Source organism: Xiphias gladius, chromosome 2, assembly GCF_016859285.1.
Source record: "Xiphias gladius isolate SHS-SW01 ecotype Sanya breed wild chromosome 2, ASM1685928v1, whole genome shotgun sequence".
In the NCBI taxonomy this organism is placed as follows: domain Eukaryota; kingdom Metazoa; phylum Chordata; class Actinopteri; order Istiophoriformes; family Xiphiidae; genus Xiphias; species Xiphias gladius.
In genome coordinates this window covers 16,560,975-16,588,333 of record NC_053401.1, presented here as the reverse complement: position 1 = coordinate 16,588,333, position 27,359 = coordinate 16,560,975, and the positions used below count along the sequence as shown (strand labels likewise).

Genomic DNA, 27,359 nt, shown 5'->3' with positions numbered 1-27,359 from the left:
GCTGTATTATGTGGCATTGGTTGACGCTGTATATTGGTACCTGTAAAAATAAACATTAAATAGTATAATTTTTATTGTTACGATATTTTTTCCAAATTTGTAATTGGTGAATTTTAAAATAAAAATATATTCAATTTATTACTATTATTATTATTATTATTATTATTATTATTATTATTATTATTATTATTATTATTATTTATTTATTTATTTATTTATTTATTTATTATAATACAATTATAATACAATTATTACACAATTATTCTGAATATATAATGAATATTCTTAACTGTATAGTGTTCCAAATTAATTTCTTTAGAATGAAGCCAATCATAAATATCTGACCACATATTCTTATTAAATCTATAGCTGTAGAACTATTTCAATATTAGATTTTCAATATCAGATTCACAGAAATGGCAACTATTTAAATCTTAGTTAAATCTGAGTCTAATGTGTTCCTTGGACTGATATAGATATATTACTCAGTTTTGTTGTTAAGGTAGTTAATTGACATCTACAAGTATTCTTGATTACCAGATTGAAGCTAATAGCTATTGAATATAATGTTATAGATCTTTACAAGCAATCAGATCCACTAATTTAGATGTTCAAACAAGGAACAAGGAGAGGTAATATACCAAGTACTGTTTAATAATCTTATCCATAACATTACAATTAGCAGGCTACATTTGCCGTAGTTACCATAACTAAATAGCTCATGTATTAGTGAGCTACACTCTCCCACAAAGTTTAAGTCAAAGAATTAAACAAAACAATAGAAAAAAGACGCAGTTTTTCCTCAGTTTTCATTACCTCTCCCTGTTTGCTGTTTGAACATCTAGGTTAGTGGATCTTTGTGCATCAAGTCTTCAGATTCTTATTTTCTCTCATTCAATGATGGGTTGCAACCAACTTATGGTGCACTAAACTGCCGGGGGTGGTATTGTCTCAAGAATACCACAAAAACTAACAACATCCACAATGGAGTAATGTGTTCCTACATGGCTGAGGTCCACCATCTTGTGTCTGCAGCCAGCATCTCTTTAGTCCAATGGGTTCAATTTTGCAAGGCCAGATCAGTCAGTCACAAAAGGAGCAGCTGAACACCCAAGTTCTTGGCAAACGTCAAGACAGTGGCACAAGAGCGAGGCTGAAAGTCTGTGCACCCTCTAAAAAGGCCAGTGTAAGTCCTCAAAGTCCCCCGATTGACCCATGTTTACATCCGTCTCCAGCAAGCTCATGATGACTGCCATGGCTGCCTCATCACTGCTGAAGCTGCTCAGGCCTGGCACCACCATACTGTCCAAGTCTGGCTGGGATGGCTCGTCTGGGTGAAACAGACCAAAGAAAACAAGATTTCATGAAAAATCCTCCCTGAGAAGCCAACACTGTTGAATCTATCCTGTCTGTGGCAATCAGTGTCTTTATATTTGGTGATGAGTTGTTAAGATTGAGCCATTTTCCCTCATCCTGATCTACACACTTCTACATAGGTGGCTAATTTACAGAGAAATTTCCAAAGGCAGACATGAGGTCTGCATTTGTCCACATCTGCATTTGTCCAAGTCTGTAACAGTAGGGTTGCTAGGCATGAGGTTACTTCCTTTTCTGCCACAAAAGTTTAGAAGGAAATAGGTCCACTTTCATGGTTCATTTGACTTCACTCAAGCAAGATGAGAAAGCACAGTAACAATAAGCTAACTTCTGTGTAAAAATATGCTAACAGTGAAATAAAATCCACACTGTTTACACATACAAAGAAGAATCTTTAAGTCTTACTGGGCAAATATAATATAACTTTATCTTCTGTCTTTTTGAAAGATATTTGTAGCTAATGTTAGCATCTAAACATTAGCAAGGAGTGGAAGAAATAAAAAAACAATTCCACTGAATGCTAACATAAAAAACTGGTTAATTACTGTTAAAAGATTAGCTTGTTGTATAAGGTTTTCATCACTAAAGTTATGGTACAGTTGCTTTCTCATCCTAAGGAGAAAGTACTTACTTAATAAATATTGGAAAATATTTTTAAAATGTTTGTATTTTACGTAGAAGTTTTGAAGGCAGTATGAGTTTAGGCACAAGTAATTAAAGGAAATAAAACACACACTGAGAAACACATAAAAGAATGCTTTTATCAATCTGAAATAACACACTGAAATTGTTAGCTTCTCAAACAGGCTAACATCATCCACACTTATGTTGTTGTAAGTTGCTTAAGTTGTATTTATTTAGCTAAGTGAGTGCTTCTTTCAAATCTAACACTCTACAAGAGGGTTTTCCTGTTTTATCCAAAGGATATATTATATTAGAATAAATTTCATAGTCCTGGACGAACATAAATTTTATCTTCTCCAACAGGCTAAAATATTTGTATTTTTCTATGTGAGTATGTAAATCTATAGAGTACAGACAATGTTTTCAGAGCACCTTTGGATATTTGAGAGTTTCTTTGGTGTTTATAAAAAGGATACAAGTGCTTTTATACTTTGCATAGAAACAATGAAAACACAGCTTTGCATAAATTATGAACGATTTTGGTGTTATTATTTACATTATGTCAAGCATAAAAACTGCATTCGCACAAATGTTGGATTTTTCTAATCAGATTTTTTGAATCATCTAATTGGATCACCTGATGATTAAGAGGCGAAATTGTGAAATTGTGGGTCGTGTAAACAGTAAAAAGAGTGCTTGAGTTCTTTGCCAATATAAAATGCCACATGTATTTTTGAAACCTTTGGCCCTGTTTTGTGAGTGCAGCCAATTTGTTTTTCTTCTGCTTTGCAGACGTGTAGATTAAATTAACTGAATCGGATAGAATTTATGATTATTCTGCTGACAGTACCTGTACTTTCAGAAGTTGCACTGCTAGCGCCTGCTGCTGTTCTCAAGTCAGACTGGGATTGTGAAAAACTGCCTGCTGTGTCTTCTCTGCTGGATGCCTGAAAAAAATCGTTTTATGCTAAAACACTGCACAGGACCCCATGTTTCACCTTTCTCCACTGAAGTGTCTAATTAAACCCAAGAAAACACGGTTGCAGAAGTAGAAACTGTCTCACTGACATTTGAATAAAACTTTCAGGTTTACAGAGACACTATAAGGATGTGAGCATGCAGCGCTGGAAATACAACTCAGATATTTAATTTGCTATAAGACATTTACAAGTAGTACGATGGAAAAATTCAATCCTTAATATCATTCGGGATTACTAAAGTATCTATCTAGCTATCTTTTACTAATAACAGTACTTCATATTATTGTAACACGAGGTTCCAAATCAATTGTCTGGTCATGGCCTGTTCAAGCTGCTCCCAAATTGTGTGCCAACATCAAAAGAAATCCCCTTTTCACCATTAATTTGCCTGTAAATGTATGCTTATGCCACTAAAATGAATATAAAGCAAGAAAAGCAAGAAAACACAAAACACGCCTCTAAAGTGTACTGAGGTAAAAGTTTACAGTCTCAGAAAATAGAAAAACTAAGGTAAAGCATAAACTGAAAAACTAAATATCTGAGTAAAAGTACTCAGTTAGTTTATACCTTGATCAGAATGTCAACAACCACAAATGCCAACCAAAAAAATGTGTCATTTGCCTCCAAGTAAAAATGCGCTGTAATTTAAGTCACTCACACTCCTGCTGGTTTGTGGGGAAACCAGTGGACATTTCTCCTGGGACAAACCAAATGGACTGGAAGCTCTGCTCGATGGAGAAGAAGAGTTCATCCTGCTCAAAATATACAGAAGCAAATAAAATAAACATGAATCTATACATATATGCATATCATGATTCTATATATACTGTATATACATATATATTTATAAACACACACACAGACTTTTGGAACCTCACTGTGTGTGCGTGTACATTATGTATATATATATATTTATTTTATCCAATGTCCATGCCAACTTTTAGCCCATTACTCATGGCTTTATCAAAATTTAATCTCAAACCAATCTAATATTTAAAAAAATGAGGGAATACGACTATTTCCATTTAGTTTAATCATTATATACATATAATGCACCTGTAGGAGTCGATGAGCTCATTTGCGATTTGAGTCCCTATACTGCCGGCATAGATCATTGTGCCCAAACCACTGGAAAGGCTAGGAATTATGGGTATTTGTTTTGTGTCTTCTGTGGAAGAAGAAGTCAGTAAAATCATCAATAATCTCACACGCAAGAGATAAATGCCCATATGAATATATAGTTTGTAGTTCTTACCCTGAAGTGCTTTTGAGCTGCCCGCCTCCTCATCAGCTCTTGTGTGATCGGGCCCCCTGCTGGTTCAAAGTAGTATATATGCTGCCTTATGCATGAATGAACTGTATTTTATGGCAATATGAAGCATAGTGTGGGAATATAACAGAAGGTAAATTTTTTTTGGACAATCAGTGTCAAGTAGACCTTATCAGGGTTGTTTCAAATAGCAAAAAATGTTTTTTAAGTTGTAAAATATGAGTACGTAACACCCCCTTCTTCAATAGTGATACTGTAACTGATGTATTGTGAGACAAGAAGGTGAGACTTAACCCCATCCTCATAAATACTTACGAGATAAGTCTGTTTAAAGACACGATAAACTCGACTTCTTTGGTCCATGGATTTGTGAAACTAAACCACTGACTTTGGAGTGAAACATAGGAGCCATATTTTGTTTTGAACTTGTAGCACTGTGTCTCAATCTTCTCCTTGCTTTGGAGAACTGCCGAGAGATTGGACACAGGTGTCATCACAAAGCACAGTGGAAAATTAGAAAAAAATGTTGCTACACTGCCGTTAGGTCAGTACTCTAAGAATACGGATTGGGCTATCGTTCATTAGAAAAGATCCATTCCTTGAACTTCTACAGAAGAAAACATTATCTAAGCATGAGTGTAGCATGAACTACAATTATCTGAGCTCAATTCTAAATTTTGATCAGATAAGGGATTCAATTTGATAGCGTGTTGGGTTTTCTCCATCACCTTGCCTGTGTTTCTCTGTGAGGTGCTGCAGGTCGTCCTGGTGGAAGTACTCATAACATGATGTACCGAGAACTTCCTGCGGCAAATAACCAATGACTGTTGTGGCTCTGGGGAAAGAATGGATAAAAAGGGAGTTCAATTAGTCTTGCTTTGTCCATCTTTCTCGCTGTCTCTCAGGTTTGTGCCAATGAAAAACAGTGAAAATGGAATGAAAATGGATACTGTATAAATGATCCTTTCCACGTTAACACTCATCAGTCATACATATGGGAAATTTGATAAAATGATTCACTATACTTGTGGTGTGAAATTACTTCCCAAAAATGAGAAGAGATTTTCATGTGATGTCATCAAGATGCACATCTCCTTCTGAGAAACAACGGCAAAGACAGAAAGGATTATCTCCACTGCCAAAACTCATGCTGTACGCTTAGAGGCCTTCTCATCACAACATGCCTCTGCCATTCCTTTCTCAGCAGAACCATGTATATAGAAGAAATCCATGCCTCACGGCAGAGAGATAACTGGTGCAGATGCAGATAGTTAGAATCGGGAAACTCACTGTTGGTCTACAAAAGTGAACTTGCCGTCGATCGCACAGCGGGTGATGAACTCAGTGGGTTTGAGGTTGATGTCTTTGGAAGGGTAGTGGGACACATGAGGATGGAGGCGGCACACTGTCACCAGGCAGGTCAGGTTTGTGGCTTCTTTCTCGGCATCAGTCTCTGAGTCCAGCTGGCTGCTCGGCCAACTCCGCATGTATCCAGTGCAGTGGAGGGTACAGTATCTGTAAGTGTCTGTAGGCAGAAAAACAAGTAGGTTGTAAAATTGGTAAATGAAGTTGCAATTATTGCCTGTAAAACTGCACATATTACTGCTTCCAATATAAAAAAGGGCACACGGGACATCAAATTTTCTGTTGTTTCTATACTTGCATTAATGATCAACTGATTCTGATTTATTTGAGTAAATATACCAGGACCCCTATGGAAATAGGATATGTTAACAGGTGTTAATCATCAGTTTTACTGTATTTAGTTTATAGCATTAAAATTATTTGTGTTTATGTTCATGAGTCCAGTTCTCATTGCTATTTTGAATCTGTGTCTTTCATTTTTATTATTTGTTTTTTCATATTTGCATATTGTCTCTATTTGGACAAGTGTGTTACATGTGTATATTTTTTGAAAGAACAAAAAACCAAATCATATCAACTGCTATTGTAGTTTCACCATCCATCCTATTTTAAAGCAATTTCAGACACCCATCAAATCTGGAGTCACTTTAAATTTCAGCCAAAATCAAATCAGTTAGTAATCAGTAAATCTAATTCATTTGAATTAAAGGGGCTCATCTGGCCATTTTGGGTCCTGTAAAGTGTTGACTTTCAGTGGTGGAAAGTAACTAAGTGCATCTACTCAAGTACTGTACCTGAGTATTTCCATTTAATGTTACTACATATTTCTAATTCACTACGTTTTGGGTGGAAATATACTTTTTGCTCCACTACATTTAATGAAAGTTGCAGTAACTTCTCACTTTACAGATTAAATTTTACATTTAAAAAAGTCAACAAATGAATAGAAAATTGTGTAACAGAACTTTGTTTTTAGAGAGCAGTTAAAGATGGCTTTTTTACTCTTCTACCATGTCTGTGGCATTTGATTACAAGAAAAAAAAAAATATTGTCACCAGACTTATAACTAAAACTAGTTAACTATATTACTTTTATGGGATTTACAAAACATTATAATAAAAAGTAATGATATAACTCTGACTTCTAGTATTTTTATTTAATAGAGTCATTCTTATCCTTCTATAGTGTATGATAAAAAAAGTCATGAAAACTGATTATTATGGGACCTGGCATTTTAAAAGTCACTGCTTCCCTTCCGTATATAATGCAGTGCAGTTGATGAGATTTGCCACTCCCAGGGAAGGTCCCAAACCTCCTGTTTCTGCCAGCAAATTATGGGTCTACAGTAAGTGGGGTTTGCACTATCTTGTTACTTTGTGGTTATACAATGCTGTAAAACTGACCTACTTCCTGTGCAGGACAACATGTTTTAAATTCTGGCTCGCTCTGGGAAAAAAAGGTCTTGATCCAACCCTGAATTCTTTCCATGAAGGCATCACTCAGTCAAACTGACCCACGTTGTGATAAGTTAGGAAAAGACAAATTTATGTGTATCTTAACAACAGGCAGTACTAATTCTTGTGTATGTCATAACATATTTGTTTCTTCACAACATTTAAGTAACTGTCAAGGTGACATTTTATTTATTTGGTTGAGAAATGCTCAAAATTAAAAAATTAAATTAAAAATTAAATTTAAATTAAATTAAAAATTCTGCCTGTGAAGTGTGAAAGATGTAGTGGGACAACAAATATCAGTACTTACTGTAGTTAATACCTTAAATAAGCAGCTACAGAGATAAGAAAGTAGTTTTTGGTCATTCTTTCCATGGAAATTGAGGTCACTTCTTGTCATAGGTATAAAGGTTTAGGCTCACCTACTTAAATTCAACCCCAGCAAACTATTGCAAACAGTTGGAGAGAGGGGAAGAGGCAGTCAAACCCAATCACACCCTCATCCACCCTTCCACCAGATCCTAATCAGATCATTTCTTTATTTCCTCTCAGGCAATCTCGGCAGGGTACAAATTTTCCATTACATTTGTTTGTTTTCCACTAGCTGCCTGAACAGTGACCTTGTTGCCTAAAAACATGTTTAAATATCTTATTAATCTTTTGATACATATCCTCTCAATCCTCTTTCTCCTCATCTGTTCTATGACTTAACATGACTATACTGTATATACAAAACTGAATAGCTCCAGTCTTTTCAAGAAATAACTAATTCAGGCTGAATCACCGAGGTCACTCTCAAGGAACACAAATAAAATAATCCAAAATAGCACAATTTTTTGCACTTGTTGTATAGCCTTCACATCCCATCTATCTGGTATTTCAAGTAGAGTAAAACTGAGAATCATTTGGAAGTGTTTACTTCAAAATAGGACACTGCATGGAGCAACAGAACCACACCAGTGTAACTGCTGGTCATGTGTTTTGTCTCTTTCTGTGCATATTTATCTAGAATCACACTTTATTTTCTCAATAAGAACATTAGGAGTCCTACAACCTCATAAAGTAGCATTGCCTTAGTTCAGACTGAACACAAAAGCTTGTACTAGCTAAAAAGCATCAGCTGTTTAATGCTTGGTAATCACTGGCTCCTTCACTAGAAGTCCGGCTATCAGCTGACTAGTCACAACCAATCATATTCATGCAGTTGTGAAACATGTCCATTAGAACCTGATACTCCTCTCTAGTACATCCTTCTTATTTTCTACATGTGTTATTGGTTTAATAGATAATGTTCTTGTATGTGATTTTTAGGGGGGGGCTCAGCTTGCTGCTGCTCGGATAAATGGTCAGAGCCTTAACGTACGTTTCCCTAAGTGAACCGAGTTGAATGCTGAGCTAAAAACAAAATTTCCCCAATGATGTTGCTGTTGTTGTCGAATTAACACACCTTTCTTTTTTGAAATACTGGGCAGCGAGCGTTTGTCTTCGTGCTTCCCTGCCACCTGACTATGCTTCATGCGACAGAAGAAGGATCGCCGAGCCCCAGTTGACAAGTAGGATGCCCTGACCGGGGCGTCTGCCTGGACCTGAACTCCAGCTGCACACAGACAGACAGCATTTTTTAATGTGACATACAGTGCTCATTCTCAGTTTGTTTGTATTCAGTTTCATTTATCTCCAATGATGATTAATTGTCTTCAACTATTCCACATTGGGTTACAGTGTCCGCCATGTCCGTTTTGTTTTTTCTCAAAGTAGATATGGGGAATTCAAGACTTACTTGCAGCATCAATGAGGCGTTGGCGAGGGTACAACTCTGAAGATGACAGCTGTTCCTTCACCTTGTTGATATCTTTGGGGTGGATGAAATCAAATAGGCTCCGCCCAGTCAGCTCCATCTGTGAATATCGATGACATACATCTATTTACTTACATTTTTAATATCTCAGTTTTACTTAATTTTCTTTGTTCATGTCAGAGCCACTATCAGATTCGCTTTTATTCTGCATTGCATATTAAAAAAACGAATCCGCCACCATTTGCTTACATTATGTATTGTTTGTTCAGTTTTACGTTTATTCTCATTCTATCAAAACTTAATTTGAAAGATATGGCCACCTCACTCTGTACTTCAGCTCTGCATACAGTAAATGTGTCTGGACTATAACTGAGCACTTTGAATACAACCAGAAGGAGAACTGCTGCAGCATGTATTCAGTCACTAGTCATTTAGTGGGAAGCCCCGAAATATCATGTGTCCCGCCTACTCTCTGTTCCTCTCTGCTTGCCTAAAGTGTATGTCAGAGCTGGCAAAAGTGGTCAAGAATGAGCTGGTATGGTTATCATTTTAGCTTGTAAGTGCTAAAAACTGACTTTCAAAAAGCGTATAAAAGCATTTATAAAAGCTTAAAGACTCTTCATTTTTCAGCAGGGTGCTGAAAAATAAAAAACAAGATGTGATCTTGATTATTAGGTTTTACTTACTGTGTTATCAGACCTTCGTCAATGCTTCAATAAAATGTTTTTCCATTAAATCTACGGACTCACACAATTTTGTGTCCACAACAAACATTTTTAAAGGAATGAGTTGTAAAGATTTGGTTTGTCAGCAACAGAAGGATTATGTGGAAAAAGCACAAAATAATGCACATGCTGAGAGCAGATAAAGTAGAAACTTTTATATGGAGCTCGAAAGCTGGAAAAATGTACTAAAAAAAGTATACAAGTAGACGAGTCAAAAATATAACTGAATACATCAACAAACAATGTGTTCAGTTAAATAATCAAAATGGAGCATACAAGAAAATATAAAGCTTCGTACTCTTCCTTTAATCTCTGACCAAAAATGTTTTTTATTTTTACAGTCCATTTTAATTAATTTTGTTAACTATTTTTGTCTCTTCTGGTAACCTTTTATTACATTTGGTAAGTTTGGAGTGATACACATTTATTGCTTCATTTTGGTAATGTTCAAAGAGAAAAACAAAAAAGTCCAATTACAATTTAGTCAAATGTTGTCCAACTTAGCAAGCTGAACCAGCAAGATGCACTGCAACTTTGCATTAAAATATTTATAACTGATGAAAACAGCAAAACGAATGTGTGATGCAGTGCAGCATCAGTGCAACACACCCGGCTAACGTTGAGAATCTTGGAGACGGACTCAGAGATGAACAGGACTTTTGCCCGGTCACAGCTTACAACTAACAGGAAACTGTCTGCAGCCTGGTAGATAGATAGATAAATTTACATATTAATAGACAGATAGAAAACTGTATAATCAAATGGGACTTTTTGGGGTCGCACATATGCACCTACCCTGAGCAGAAAGTGCCTGAGGTCATCATGAGGCAGGATGGAAGGCGTGTAGGTGGTGTCTGCAAAGGTGCTGCTCATCCCAGCTGAAAACACAGTAGACACAAGCTGTTAGACTGAACAGAACAGACTTTACTGACATTTTGAATTACCAGGTTGGTTAAGAGTTACTTTTGAGGGCTTTCAGGTGTTGGACAGCCTTCCGCAGCACAGTGAGTTTGTCAAGTTTTCGAGCCATGGGCTGACAGGCAGGGATCATGGCAGACAGCTCATCAATGAGGTTGTTCATTTTATCCCTTCGTCGCTTCTCAATCTGGCGGTGAGGCTCCCTACAGATAATATGTAATAAATATAATAAATGTATAATAGGTATTAAGCTATTAGACTATACTGCATAACTTGAAATGAAAATTCCATATAGAAAACACTACCTGTTGTATCTGTTATGGCAATAAAAAATTACTTGAAGTTCATAATGTGATTATTTTTTAAATTATGGAAGTCATATTGGTTTTAAAATAGCTGTTCACATCATACATTAAATGAGACCAATCAGAGACACCAAGGTTTTGCAGGACAAAGATAGCACATTAATTTGATATAAAAATACAGCAGAATCACCTGAGGCATTTCATTTTGACATGCTGATCCTCTCCTTCAGATCTGCAAATAAAACAATCAAAAATCGAATTCTTTGCCAGCATTCTCTCATAAGACAGTGTGGGAAAAAAGACAAGAAGTCAGTGTACCTGCTGAAGTCATCATCCATTTGAAAGTCAAAGCTTTGCCTGTAAGATAAAATAGACACATTGTGAGGCATTTAATGTATAATAAGAAGAACATATGAATTGAACCTTATGGTGATTAAACTCTATTTACTTCTGAGAATATAAAGTAAAATGACACTGAGTTTGTTTTCCTTCAAAAAACAACATAGCACTCCTCTTACTGTACATGGGTGTCTGCCCTCTCCTCCACAACTCCCTTTCTTTTCCTTGGGAGCTCAATAGCAGGCTGCGAGGGGCCCGCTTGGCTTGGCCCCTCTTCCTCTGCAGCGGGATCTGATACATGAAAACAACTATTACAGGGATGTGAGACACTGAAAATAAATATATCAACCTTAATATCTCCATATTGCTGGCTTGACAGATGCTCTTTTAATAATTCACCATGAATTAATTAATAACACTTGCTATGCTACTAGGGTTTGACAGGCTTGTTGCACATATTGAACAGCAAAAAAAAGACAATTTATCAAGAAGAGCGAAGACTCTAGTTTTTATCAAGTACAAGTGCAAATGCCTTGATCCAAATATAGAAAAACAAGAGAGTTTTATTTTTATTTCAACTGTAGGCAGTTTAATTGGTGGCAGGTCTCACCTGGACTGGATAACAAAATGTTAACAAGGGAAACTATGTGACAATAACAAAACCAATGCACCTTTAGGTTATGTAAGATATTTGCTAGCAACAACCGGTGCTGTACCTGTGTGCAACCTGTAATTATCATGCGATGTACAATGGCAATCATTTACAGAGTACTGCAGCATTCACAACTGCGGCATCAGCAAAAATAGATTCTTATCTGTTATTACAGTTAAGCAAATTGTTACACACTGATTGTTTTAAAAATATTCAGTTATCATAGTTCTATTGCACCTAATTAGTTTGATTTAATTTTTACTAGCTTTGTCAGTGCTACTTTAATAAACAGAAAAAAAGTTGGTTGTGAATAGAAAAAACTGTTAAAACATCAAAAACAGCTCTGTCATAGTGTACCTAAAACATATAGAACAACAAAGTCTATGGAAGCAAATAAAGGCAATATTAATTTTCAATATGATCATAGCACTGAAATATTTTACTTCTAAAACCATGTATTTGAATTTATGTAGATTGAATTGTCCTCTCTGAAATTTCCAGATACTCATTTCAAGTTTTACAGTTTCGAAAATCAGAATTTCGAGTCATTTATCTGAATTATTGACATAATTCATAACTTCACATTACAGAGGTTTGATAGATTCCATTCAACCTCGATTGCTTATAGAGGTTGAATGAATAGATGCATCCTATTAAATGTAATTATTAAATTTGACTTTTTCATCTTGAATTGTGGACATTGAATTTTCTAAATTTGTGAACCCTAAAAAATTACTCAAAATCAAGTTTTTGAAACTGCACAACTTGAGACGACCAACTGGTAATTTTAAAGAAAAGAATTCAGTTCTCTTACATTGAGATCGATTTTTTTCAAAGTAAAATATTTCCGTGCAAGAATTTCAGTGGTATTTAAAATTTCAAAATCAAAGTCATTATATAGTCAGGTTACATTTCATAATTACATATTCAATTGCTTATAAGAATAATATGGCCTTTTTTGCTTCCATTGACTCTGGATCTCTTTATGTTGGACACTTTATGTTATAGCCCAACGGGATTGTTTAATAGTTTTTTTTACTATTTACAATTAACTAATTTTCTATGTACTAAACAAGCATTAACTTTAGTATTACTGATTATTATTAACTGTTTTTACCCTGACACGTGCTTAGAGCGGTATTTGCTAATCATAAAATTTTGAGGTTACTGTTAGTTTTTAGGTCATAGCTATGAAACTTCTTTTATTTTGAACCTAAGGTTATTTTGGTACAGCTTTGTTACAACCTGAAAAGAATCCAATGATACTTGAAACCATTTTTGTCCTCAAAAGCCTGACTTTTTTGTGTGCAAACAGTAAGGATGGCTCATAAATGTTTTTTCAGGGGTGGGTGGCAATTATTTTTAAAAATGCTGATATCTCACTCACGAATGTTTGACTAACTGTGGGAAAAGGCATATGCAACTTTAAAAAGCTGACCCATGCCTTCCAAAAACACTTCTGAGTGCAGGACTGCCAGAATTCTTCCCTTCTGTCTTCTCATTTCTGCTTAGTCTCTCACCATACCAACACCCCCTCCTCCCTCGCACACACACACACACACACACACACACACACACACAAAATGCTTATGCTCAGTCCTGCTCTCTAGTCATCTGTTTCTAGGCAAACTCCCAATGCACTGTCTCAAGGTTGCCATTGAATGGCGCCAAACCTCCAGCTATGCTTGCTGTTTATCGGTTTAAAAGGCACGTGAGTAAATAGGGTTTGGGCTATCTTACCTAATGCTTATATAATGCTGTAACATTGACCTACTTCTCTGTCAGGACTCACATACTCCATATTGTGACATTCATTTGGAGAAAAAAATGTCGATAAAAGTGAAAAAAGCTTTTCAGCGTGACTGTTTACCATGACTGACCCATATTCTCCTGCTTTTTTCTCTAAGGAGGAAAAGAAATTGATAATAATGGCAAACCTTTAATAAGTAACCCATATTTTTGTCTGCTAGTTTTATAATATCAGCTATGACACTTTAAAACACTGTATTTTTTAAGCTTTAAGGTTGATTTTAATGTTTATCCTCAACTTTTGCACAATGATATATAAATAACACTTTATTTTTAGATACCTAGAAGAAAATACCAGACATAAATCTGTAGGAAAGCCTGTCTGAAAGGTTATAGTGATTCTTTCCACAGGTACAAAAGTCATAGACACATTAAGCTTTTACAAACAGGCTAACTTTTACAGCTCAATCAGCAGTGGAGGGAACTTTAATGATATCAACATAATTTTATTTAATCCCTACAGAGGAGTTTAGTAGGTCCTTCCACCCACCACAGCTCTCCACCGCTGATGTGGCATAACACACAGGCTCCAATGTCACACAGTTTTCCTGTTCCATTATTAGTCAGGAAATTTTCATTGGGTACCTGTGCCAGCTGACTAGCTAAAATGTGCAGGAAGCAACAGTGTCTGCTTTATGCAGAGCACGTACACCAAATATTAAAACTGGTAACTGGTTTTAATGTTGTGGCTGAATGATATATGCTGTATGTACAGTATATATAGTATATATACAGACGGGTGACAAATGAAAGGAAAAACCAACATAAAGTGTCTCGGCATTGATTCTACAAGTCTGGAACTCTACTGGCAGGATGGAACATCATTCTTCCAAAAGATTCCCTCATTTGGTGTTTTGATGATGGTGGCGGAGTGCACTGTTTAACCACATTGGTCAAGAAATTCCCCATACGGGTTCAATTTGAGCTCTGGTGACTGCGAAGGCTATAGCATATGATTCACATTATTTTCAAACTCTTTACACCATTCAGTGACGCCTCTTGTCCTATGGATGGGGGTGTTGTCATCCTGTTTACCTTTTTCTCCACTCGTTTTTTAGTTTTTCAGGTTTTTCTTTTAATATATTAAAGGAAAAACCAATGCTAAGACATTATTATACATATATATATATACACTGTATATCTAGTTGCCAGTGTTAATGCTGTGGCTGATTGGTGTATAGACAGTCAATTCTGAGTCACACAAGAGCCAAAAACACCACTCATGACAGTGCTGACAAGAGGCCAAGCCTGCAGGACAGCAGATGACATACATTATTACTGAAACACAAAAACATAGACCACCACCCTTGGAGGAAGCGTTTCAGAGTGTAACAAATGCAGTATGAGCAGGAGTATGCACGATATGACCTACATGCACATCTTTGTGGCTGTGCTTTTTATAATAAGTGTACATTTAATCTGACTTGAATAACTTAAAGGTAGTCAGTGATGGAGAATAAAGTATATATGGCCTCATTTAGAATATTGATTTGACAGATAGCCAGGAAAAATCTACTAGTACACCAGTAATCACAAATTAATAACCTAATTTAATACAATTCAGAAATAAGATGAAAGCTAGTTCCAAAACACAGGGCCAGTAAATAACCAATAAATGGAGCCACAAATGTCCGACAAACTTCACAGCTGAAAGTAACAAAGAATTTTTATAAGTGCTGGCTATCTTTAAACAGTTTTTGACACGCTTTTAGTCTGTTAGACGATGCCATTATACGAAACATATTTATGCAATTAAACCAATTTCAATTCTGCACTCAAAGTTAAATTGTCTTGCTTTAAAATTCGACAAAAGCAGAGCAAGTGCAGCTATATTGATGTCTCCTGACTCTATCTCCAACACAGAGCCAAGTTATGACATAAAAAAAACACACACACACACACACACACACACACACACACACACGCACACAAACACACACACACAATAACAGGCAGTGATAGGTAAGCAGGGAATGTTAAGCAGAGTGTCCAAACAGCATAATTACAGTAACAGTCTGTGCTAAAGAGCCAGAGCAAAGATCCGGATACAAGGTGTCTTTAAGATTTTACTATTTGTGTATAACTACTTTTAGTTTAAAAAAAAAACTCCAGAAAACTGGTGAAAGAAGTGCTGTTTTGAAAGAAAGACACTGTTTAACATTCATGAAGGTGTGAGAGTTACATCTGCATTTCCTTAATTCTGCAACTATTCTGCAACACCAGAGCATGGTTTTCAAAACATTTTTTTACACTTTGAAATGTAAATTTTGTTATTAAAGGGCTACAATCATATTACTGAAAAAAAAATTCCTGCAACAGAGAAAAAAATTGAAATGTTACTCATGAAATGTTGCACACAGTAAACGGATTAATGAAAAATAAATTTACCAAAAAAGGAGTATTTACTGATGTTTTTTTTTTTTTTTCAAATATGGTTTGATGTTATTGTAAATATATGCACAGGCACTTTTACTCTACAAAGTACAAATACATACAAACATAAATTATCATGTGATATGTTAGCTTCTAAAATAAGTTATGCACCATTTTAAAATTTGCAGGCTTCCAAAATTTGGTCAATATTCATGTAATAATAGTTATGGTGCTTTTTAGCTTGGCAGGTTACTTCTGTTTTGGTAGGAGGAAAATAAAAATTTTACAAGCTGCATCCTCTAAATGTTAATTATACTGTACTATACTTTGGATTAGCTCAGTGGGATATATAATTTTGGAAATAAACTCCTTAACAATATTTTGTATATACAAGGTCACATTTTGTTATTTTATGCCAAGTTTTTACTGATATTTTGTAATTTTAGAGTATCTGTTTTATATGTAACCAAATATGCTAGAATATAGAGTTTTCAAAAACACAAGTTTTGATGTATTAATTTAATCATAGAGAGAAACCCAGGGAATTTCTTACTGTAATATTGTGCACCCAGGAGCATTTTAGTTAGTGTCTCTATTTGTTTTAACTAGGGTATCATACTACAGTACACTTTAATTCTCTATCTTTAACAGTGCAAAAATTCAGACCCTTCAAATCCACAGCTGACAGTCATTTATCTATGCAACCAAATGTACACAATCTCTGAATCAAATGTATATTAAATTTTACTTTTTGTCTCTGTTAGCTAGTTTGTTAGCATTGCTAACTATTTGAATTGCTTCTACAAACAGATATATTTATCATGTTTATAAGAAAGATAGGCATTTCCTGTTTTTAATTACTTATTTTAAGACTTTTGAGAAGTTTTTCCATTGCCAGGGAAAAATCATATTAACAACAAAATTCACCCTGTGCAAATTTAAAATTGGCTACCTTCGCAGTTTAAATTGATGAGATTTTTAAACAGTTTATTTAGCAAAATAAAAATAATATTTCAAAACAATACACTTACACATTTATGTGAGTAAGGTGTATTCTTATGTTTCCAAAGCTGCCCCCATGGCAGCTTATAAATGCAACTGTCCTCCATTTCTCCCACACTAACATGCAAAAGAGCAGAGTTGGTGTTTACAACAGGATGCCATTCATTTGATGGAGCTGTAAGTGTAAAATGTTATTACCGTAACCCCCAAAACATCGTTACCTTCTTTCAAATTACGACTAGCATGTATCACATCTGACTCAAACAGCCAGCCTGTGCACAATATTTTTCAAAGGCTAGATAGTCTGTATTCACATAGCTACTTAGCTCAACTTTCAGACTCAGGCATTAAAGAGTACTTCCTTTTGTTGATATTTAACATGGATGGCTGTTTCAAGGCCACAGTTTCAAGATCCATGTACAGCACCAGGATCAGTACCCCTTGCAACTGTATTAATCCATTAGTGCTTGATGTTCAGACCAATAATGTGCACCTATGTACAGTTAGGTACAAAAGGATTTGCACAGTTACACAATTTTCATAGTTTTGCCTCTGTACACCACTACAATGGATCTGAAACAAAGCCATCAAGATGCAATTGAAGTGTAGACTTTCAGCTTTAATTCAAGAGGTTTAATAAAAATATTGCATTAACTGTTTAGGAATTAATGCCATTTTTAAACATGGTCCCTCATTTTCAGAGGCTCAAAAGTAATTGGACAAAACATAATTATAAATATAAGGATATTTTTAATACTTGGATGAAAATCCTTTGTGCTCAATGACTGCCTGAAGTCTAGAACCCATGGGCATCACCAAATGATGAGTTTCCTCCCTTGAGATGCTTTGCCATTCTTTTACTGCAGCCGCCTTCAGTTGGTTCTTGTTTGTGGGTCTTTCTGCATTCAGTTTTATCTTCAGGAAATGAAAAGCCTGCTCAGTTGGGTTGAGGTCAGGTGACTGACTTGGCCATTTAAGGATATTCCACCTCTTTTGCCTTGAGAAGCTCTTGGGTTGCTTTTGCAGTATGTTTTGGGTCATTATCCATCTGTACTGTGAAGCACTGTCCTATCAGTTTTGCAGCATTTGGCTGAATCTGAACAGATAGTATAGCCCTATAAACTTCAGAATTCATCCCTCTATTTCTATCACCAGTCACATCATCAATAAACAGCATTGTTCCAGTTCCATTGGCAGCCATACATGCTCATGCTATAACACTGCCTCCAACATGTTTGAGAGATGATGTGGTATGCTTTGGATCCTGAGCCGTTCCTTTCCATCTCCATACTCTTCTCTTCCCATCTTTCCGGTACACTTAATTTTGGCTTCATCTGTCAAGAATCTTGCTCTTGTTCCTTGGTGTGCGCCTTGTGGTAATCCCTGTGTTTACATTCATGGTGGCATCTCTTGACTGTAGACTTTGACATTGATGCCCCTACCTCCTCAAGAGTGTTCTTGACCTGGCTAGATGTTGTGAACAGGTTTTTCTTAACCAAGGAAAGAATTCTGCCATCATCCCCTTTGGTTGTCCTCTGTGGTCTTTTGATGTTGCCGAGCTCGCTACTGCATTCATTCTTTTTAAGAATGTACCAAATTGTTGATTTGTCCACTCCTAAAGTTTCTGCCATCTGTCTGATAGGTTTCTTTTGTTTTTTCAGCCTAATGAAAAAACCTTCATTTGCATCGACACTTCTTTGGACCGCATATTGACAATTTCCAAGAACAGCTACCAAATGCAAATTCAACATATGGAATCAGCTCCAGACCTTTTATCTGCTTACTTTGTCATGAACTAACAAAGGACTGGGTCCCACCTGGCGATTAAACTGATTGTCAGTCAATTGTCCAATTACTTTTGAGCCTCCGAAAATGAGGGACTGTATAAAAATGGCTGTAATTCTTAAACAGTTAATGTAATATTTTTGTTAAACCCCTTGAATCAAAGCTGAAAGTCTACACTTCAATCACATCTTGATGGCTTTGTTTCAAATCCACTGTGCTGCACAGAGGCAAAATTACAAAAATTGAGTCACTGTCCAGATACGTACCTAACTGCATGTAAACACTGACTTGCTTGCTCTGTAGTCACTGTACCTTCATTTGTTACTCTTCCAAAATGCAATATTGCATAAGTAAGTAAGTAAAGCAACACCTTTAACAAACACACAACGTGTGCCATACACACATAAAAAATATAAATGAATAAACAAATATGAATAGAATACAGCTCTGGAAAAAATTAAGAGACCACAGCAAATTTTCCTGAAATCAGCATCTCTACATGCACACACAAGCACACCTCATTCTACCTAATAAGGTACTTATTAGGTGATCACCTGAACCAAATCTAATTTAACGAGGAAAAGTATAAAAACCACTGCTGTGGTCATCACTATCCTCTTGCAATAGGACCAGCTGGATGGCAAAAACAGTGCTAGTAGTACCTCAAAAGTAATTGGAATCAAAAGGGTTCGATTCTGGCTTTACACAATCTGTATCCCTCCCACTGAGGGATACAGTGACTGTCAGGTTGCTTTCATCCTTAAAATTTCTAAGACGGCAGTTCATAAGAACAAGGTCAAGCAGCAGACATTGGGGACAACAAAGCTACAGACTGGCAGAGGGCGATAACGACTCTCCACTGACCGGGATGACCGTCTACTCATTTGAATGTCACTCAGCAACCGTAGGATGAAATCAAGTGACCTACAAAAAGAATGGCAAATGGCAGCTGGGGTGAAGTGCATGGCGAGAACGGTTCGAAACAGGCTCCTACGGGCCGGGCTCAAGTCGTGTAAAGCTAGAAAAAAGCCCTTCATCAATGAGAAGCAAAGAAGAGCCAATCTGAGGTTTGCAAAAGACCATAAGGATTGGACCATAGAGGACTGGAGTAAGGTCATCTTCTCTGATGAGTCCAAATTTCAGCTTTGCCCAACACCTGGTCATCTAATGGTGAGAGGGAGGTGGAGAGGCCTTGCAAGCCACAGTGTCTCGCACCCACTGTGAAATTTGGAAGATCGGTGATGATCTGGGGGTGCTTCAGCAAGGCTGGAATCGGGCAGATGCGTCTTTGTGAAGGACGCATGAATCAAGCCACGTACAAGGTTATCCTGGAAGAAAACTTGCCTCCTTCTGCTCTGACAATGTTCCCCAACTCTGAGGATTGGTTTTTTCCAGCAGGACAATGCTCAATGCCACACAGCTAGGTCAACCAAGGTGTGGATGAAGGACCACCAGATCAAGACCAAGTCATGGCCAGCCCAATCTACAGACCTGAACCCCATTGAAAACCTCTGGAATGTGATCAAGAGGAAGATGGATGGTCACAAACCATCAAACGAAGCTGAGCTGCTTGAATTTTTGTGCCAGGAGTGGCATAAAGTCACCCAACAGCAATGTGAAAGACTGGTGGAGAGCATCCCAAGACGTATGAAAGCTGTGATTGAAAATCAGGGTTATTCCGCCAAATATTGATTTCTGAACTCCTTAGTTAAAACATTAGTATTGTGGTGTTTAAAAATGAATATGAACTTGTTTTCTTTGCATTATTTGAGGTCTGAAAACACTGCATCTTTTTTGTTATTTTCACCATTTGTCATTTTCTGCAAATAAATGCTCTAAAGGACAATATATTTATTTGGAATTTGGGAGAAATTTTGTCAGTAGTTTATAGAATAAAACAAAAATGTTCATTTTACTCAAACACATACCTATAAATAGTAAAATCAGAGAAAGTGATAATTTTGCAGTGGCCTCTTAATTTTTTCCAGAGCTGTATATTATAATATATTATAATATAAAACACAGCACAGTGAGAGACAGACCAAACTAAAACAAACCAAATAGAGCTGTATAAAAAGGCTTGCCTATATAGATGGGTTTTTAGAAGCCGCTTAAAACTATCCAAAAATTCAGCAAATCTGATGGATTAAGGAAGATGAGGGCTGGGGTTAAAACATCAAAGGCGTGATCACTTTTTGGTTTGCAGTTGAAGCAGGGAATGGATAAAAGGCCAAGATTTGCCGTCGGAGTGGTAGAGAAGTGAAATGAGGAACAAGGAGATCAAAAAATTAACTGGGGACCAAGTCATGCAGTGCCTTATATGTAAACAACAGGATCTTGTAGTTTATTCTAAATTTTACAGGATGCTAATGGGATGCAACGGATGCAAGAATGAGGGATGCAAGAACAGGTGTAGAGTGAGACCGATGTCTCATTCTAGTTAGTAGCCTGGCAGCTGCATTTTGAGCCAATTGTACACAATAGAATGCAGAAAATGAAAGTGTGAATTAATAGTTCGACCCGTAAAGGACAAGATACATCTGATTTTAGCAATATTACTTAACTGAAGAAAACGGGACTGGATGAGCTTAGTAACATAATGGTCAAAAGTCATATACTGATCAAAGATGATACCAAAATTCTTAGTAGTAGATTTGATATTTGAGTAAAATGGACCAATAAACTGATCAACTGCATTGGCAAAGTTATAGAGCCCAATTTAAAGAATTTCTGTTTTATTAGAGTTTGGGTGGAGGAATTATGAGACATCCAAACTTATAAGCAATCATGGAGGGAGAACAGTTGATTGAGGTTATTTGGCTTATTAGAGAAATACATTATCGGCATAAGAGGGATATGCATGTCTTGAAAGGAAACGTACAATGAGAAGAGGACTGGTCCGAGGACTGACCCCTGAGGGACTCCACACAGCAGGAGAGCTGAGGACACATGATTGTCAATACAAACATTAAAATATCTATTAGTCAAATAAGAATGAAACCAGTTTGAAGCTGTACCAGAAATGCCTACCCAGTGACTCAACCTATCTAGTAAAATGGCATGATCGATGGTATCAAAGGCAGCAGTCAAATCAAGTAGAATAAGAATGGAATATTCACCTTTGTCTGCATGCATAAGAATGTTGTTGGTCACTCGTAATAATGCGGTCTCAGCATTATGCTTGTGACGAAAGCCACGTTGAAATTTGTCGAAGACTTTATGACTCAGCCAATTTCAGGAGTTGGTCCATAACGATTTTTTCAAGGATTTTAAATAAAAATAATGACTTGGAGATTGGTCTATAATTCTCTAACTGGGCTGGGTCGAGAATGGATTTTTTAAGAAGCGGCTGAACTCTGACAATTTTAAAATAGTCAGGTATGGATGTGAGAGAGTAGTATAGAAAGAAAGCAGGCTGGGACGGATTTTAGGAATTTTGTGAGAACTGTATCACAGGGACTGGAGGAAGGACGCATATGAGCTACAGTGTTTAAAAGGATCTGCAGGGAGATAGGAGCAAATTCAGAAAGTAAAATAGGACAGCTGAAAGGGGCAGAGGGTAAAACAGTCATGGGAAAACTGTACCTCAGACAATCAATCTTGCCGAAAGAAAAGATAAGAAGTTCTCACACTCATTAGAAGATGAGGAGGGAATGACAGAAAGAGAGGGATTTAAAAGCTGGTTAAAAGTACTAAACAGAAACCTTGGATTATTGTTAATCAAGTCAGAAAAGTAGGCAGCTCGTACAACTTTAATAGTCTGTTCAGTTTAAACAATAGCTCCTTCATATGGAGGTGGTGAACCTCTAAGACTTTTTTGTACATTGTGCACTTTTTGCCAGCCAAAACTGTGACTACAATAGCTTTTATATTTTTTCTGTTTCCTTCTGTCGCAGTTTTCTGGAATTTTTAATTAGTACAGCTACAAAAATACAGGTACAAATAAAAATTATTTTTATTATTGATTAATTTGTTAATATTTTGTTGATTAATCATTATTTTGTTGATTAAATGTCCATCACATTTAAGAAGCTGGAATCAAAAAGAGAAAAATGACAACAAAGATATACAAAAAAATCCACAGAGACACAAAATAGGTTCAGAGACATAGATATTAAGCAACCACAGAGACACACAAAATTAACACAAACAAGTGTAAAACAACTGCAAAGAGATGCAAAACAACCACAAAGAGACCTTAAAACAACCACAGAGAGACGTTAAAACAACCACAGAGAGATATAAAATAACTGCAGAGACCACAAAATGACCACTGAGATGCAAAACAACCTCAAAGAGATACAAATTGACCACAAAGACAGAAAAAAACAACCAGAAAGAGACACAAAATAATTACAGAGATGCAAAACAAACCAAAAGAAACAAAAAATGCTAAAAGGAGACATAAAACGAGCACAAAGACACACAAAATTAGCAAAATGTCCTGTGTCAATTAAGAACTTATGTCCAGCTGCAGTTTGTCAGCCAGCAGCAGTACCTCAGAATGTCTTCACCTGCAGAATGTCTGATAGAGTTTAGTCTCGGCATCTTGCTAATATGTAGGAGGGGTGGGGGGACTTTTACATGTCTGTGTTTAGGGTACCATGTCTCATAATCTGTCAATGGCTGTAGGCTATTTGCAGTTACAAATAGCAGCTATTTAATGATATTAGAATTCATATTATTAGATATCATATTAGAATACTTTAGATTGTTTATTTGGCATCCATTTATTACAGTGTTTAAACAAATATTGCACAGAACCAGGGCTTTAAATGAGAGTCTTCACACATTTTTACTTGTTTCACAAATGTGCCCGCCCCCCCGTCCAAAAAACTGTTCCCACATTACTACTGTAGCAGTAGTGTAACAGTGTATTCTTTGGGTAGAGTGTATAGTTTTTTGTGGTTGCAGGTTAAGAAAAATCACTCAGACTCAATAGTATTGAATAATTTTATGACATATTATTTGCGCATACAGGAACAGAGAAAATATTCCAGCGACAGTGGTCTTTGGAAAACATTGTCTACAGGTCGCCTTTGTGTAACTGGGCCGCATTTGGAACATAATCAAGATAAATATTTCTGTGTCTTCTCACCTCAGCTTGAAGTCAGTATGGTGTGATTTTGTACAGCGTTATCTAAGCAACATGAGACATTCATATAGTCACATTATGCAAGAGCCCAATGCCCCTACAACTTCTAGGAACATAACCAATAAGGAGTGTTGTTGTTTTGGATGGATGCAGAGAAGGCAGCCTTAAATCCTACAGTTACATTATGGTATGTTTTTGGTTATTTCTGGTTGGTCTTCCTGTAACACATGCAGGATGTTTTGCAATATGAGACTTTTTTTTCACATATTCCATTACAAAGCACATGCATTTTTAAATGATTTTTTCTGGCAAGGAGCTGTATATAAAGCACATGCAGGAATATAGGAATATGAATATGAACTATGAAGGGAATAATAGTATTCTTATAACTTCTACACAAAAACACACAGTTAGTCAGGCATTTTTGAACCATGATTACACAGAAATAAAGCATTTTTTAGGTATGTACATGTATTTCTTTTTTTTTTTAATAGTTTTTGTTGTTTGCCATTTAAATACTTAATTCTCTTCAAATGCAGAAATTGTTGACAATAGCCACAGTTTGTAACAGGCTTTAGTTGAAAGGCTTTTTGTTTTTTTTTTCAAAAGTCTAACACCAGTATCTTTGGACTTCAGTAAAATTTGAGCCATTGGACTTAATACATCCTGAAATCCTCCCCAAGCCTGAAGAAAAAAATGATGGAATTGAAAATTAACATAAAAGCTGTCGGTTTTCCTACACAATATTCTGGTCAAACTATTAAGTTTGGTGCATTTTAAACATTGGATAATGTATAAGTGGGATATGTTGCAGGATTGGTTTGAAATGTGTTAATTGACTGTTTGTTATTTTACTTTGTTAATCTTTTTAAATGTATTCTAATTTTTTTTTACTGTTGGGTAAATTGTCTGTTTTTTAATGGTACAGTACTTTGAGCTGCATTGTGTGTCTGAAAGATGCTCTAAAAATTTAGTGTATTATTATTATTATTATTATTATTATTATTTAATTATTTAACTAATTAATTAATTTTTTATTATTGACATTTTTTACATTTTTCGACTGTGTTAAACCTTTAACTATGCAGTTCATTGTAACTGACATGAAATTAAGGTGGACACAGACCTACAGGGAATTAGTATTTCAAATACACATTAAAATAAATGAAATACGCATTAAATCACTGAGCCCTGTGTATTGATTGTGTTAAATCGTTATGTTGATGTTATATTTGCATCCAAGATTTGGCTGCCTTAATCTTGTCTTTTGGAATAAAACAGTTGGCAAAATGTGTGTGTGTGTGTGTGTGTGTTTGTGTGTGTGTGTGTGTGTGTGAGAAAGACATGGGGGAAATAAAAGGGAAATAAACAGAATGATCTATCACAAGTACCATGCTTTGGAATTAACTAACCATAGATATTGTGTGTTAATAGTTAATTTGCAGGATTTTACATGCAAAAAATCCTTAAACTCATAAAACATGATGCAGTATTAGACTTTAAACAACTAACAGCATATGGAATAGATAAACCAGCTATAACATCGATATATTACACATTTAGACATCAATAATTGAACAATCTCAAATGGCAATTATTTTTACCGATGATTCTAAGGGACATTTTATTAATACGATTTTGACACTAATAGGCGACCTAAATGTATTACTTGCACTTTTAATATAGTATTATTAACTTAATTGTGAGGTACACTTTCATTACTGTATTGAGCATGTTCTAAGCTTGTATTTACTGCTATTCTACCGAAGATATTGAAATATAGCCTAGAGCACACTTCAGAAAGGAGGTTGCATTAAATAGCCAATTGCTTTATTATTTTTGTGTAGGGACTAGGTGTGCTCTGCATGCAATGCTTAATAATGAATTTATGGTGCAGGTAATACATTTGATAGTATATTTTAATGCATTTGATAGTATATTTTTGATAATATATTTTAATATAATATATTAGCGGCTATTATTCAGTTAATATTCCGATATAGTTTTATAGTGTGTCGGCTGGAAAGGCACATTGGTAGTATTAAATAAGTGACTGTCTTTTTTTTAAATATATATATATATATATATATATATATATATATATATATTTATATATATATATCTTTCGGTATTAAATAGAGTTTCGCTTAGATTTGGAGCTAATGTGGCGCTGGCTTCACAAGTTCCGATAACTGACAAGACTTCTTTCTCTGGTTTAGATGCGGCAGGGAGCGACTACCTCCCTCTGCTGCACAGTGAAGGCAGCGCTGCTCTACTGATCTACTGACCCAGTTTTGACAGAAGCTGAAGGAGAAAGACTACACAAAAACTCGTGGAACCACGTGACAAACTAAGCTCCCCGAGGGCAGTTTGGTGAAGGTTAGGCAAATAAAAATACTTTGGCGGGTTAAAGAGAGATAGTGGCCATGGCAAATGAACTATATGGTTAAAGTGAGATAAATAAAAAATATTTTGTTATGGTTACGAAAAATCGTAGTCATGGTTATAATCACGTGGTTACCTGGGGTTTGTTAGAGTACCCTCCCCCCTCCTCCTGCCAAACCGGAACAAAGCTCCCCCTCCGTGCGCGTCCCGCCTGGGACGAGCACGTGGTACAGAATAATGAATGGACAAGTTTCCACCGTTGCTACTATGCGCGTGGCACGGCCGTTCACTGGTTGTCAAATGGTATTTCAGGTACAACAGGTTAGCAGGCAGGTGCCGGGCTGCTCTAGTCAATGGTGCTGCAGATAATGAGGCGTTACTTTACGCGGTAGGCTAGGTATTTACTTCTTCCATTCGCCTACGTGGTGTCTCACCCTTTATAAATGTCACCATAAAGTTGAATCAACAAAAAATAGCAGTAAACCGTACTCTCTATAACCTGGGTTGTTGTCTAAGGTATAACTATGGCCTTACTTATCGTATGAGGGGACTAAAGAAGTTCAGAACTACTTAGTGGAAAGTAGTAGGAGTAGACTATTACCCCGTCTTCAATTTTCCATCCGAATGATGAGAAAGAAGAAAAAAAATGGATGCACGGGTCTCTGATAATAAAAGTAGCAAGCTGAAGTACGCACAATAAACGCAGTTACTCTTGTTGTCTCCGAGCGACCCGGCACCAAGCACCTACCTGATGGCCTGTCCGCCGTCCTCTCACATCCACCGGCTGACATGCCTACGGACTGATGCCGGTGTTCCTGCTGAAGGCTACAGAGCGCCGCGGCGCATGTGGAGCCAACAGCTGTAGTAGTAATACAGAGGAGATAAGGAGAGGAGGGAGCTGCGGAGAGCCGGGGTGTTGTATAATTGACTTCATTTTTTTTTTTTTACTCACCCTCCTCCTCCCGTATTTCTTTTTTTCATAAAAGGGAGGGGGGGGGTTGACAGGTTAGGGGGTGAGAACGGAACAGCCATGTCCTTCGGGAAAAAAGGAAAAGAGGTAAGAGTTCACGCTTGTCTCCTCCTTCATCGCCTTTTTGGTTCAT

At 36.3% G+C, this 27,359-nt stretch overlaps 1 protein-coding gene across 1 annotated transcript; it reads right to left on the bottom strand.

Annotated features, from left to right (window-relative positions):
• Window positions 1-312: 312 nt before the first annotated feature.
• LOC120803970 (aryl hydrocarbon receptor nuclear translocator-like protein 2) lies at window positions 313-27,359 on the bottom strand. The gene is made up of 18 exons (XM_040153053.1): window positions 27,326-27,359; window positions 27,005-27,115; window positions 11,335-11,446; window positions 11,135-11,173; window positions 11,007-11,048; window positions 10,557-10,714; window positions 10,389-10,471; window positions 10,203-10,295; window positions 8,851-8,968; window positions 8,518-8,667; window positions 5,542-5,776; window positions 4,980-5,086; window positions 4,567-4,717; window positions 4,237-4,292; window positions 4,038-4,149; window positions 3,640-3,733; window positions 2,852-2,948; window positions 313-1,330 (listed from the first exon to the last, which is right to left on the bottom strand). The coding sequence occupies exons 1-18, from the start codon at window positions 27,357-27,359 to the stop codon at window positions 1,173-1,175; spliced, it is 1,950 nt and encodes a 649-aa protein (XP_040008987.1). The 3' UTR covers window positions 313-1,172.

Coding starts and splice junctions, on each gene's coding strand:
- LOC120803970 (XM_040153053.1), bottom strand. CDS start 27,359: ATGAACCAAAAAGGCGATGAAGGAGGAGACAAGC. Junction 11,174..11,334: donor AGGGCAGACACCCATGTACA/GTAAGAGGAGTG, acceptor TTTATCTTACAG/GCAAAGCTTTGACTTTCAAA. Junction 1,331..2,851: donor TGCAACTTCTGAAAGTACAG/GTACTGTCAGCA, acceptor TGTTTCACCCAG/ACGAGCCATCCCAGCCAGAC.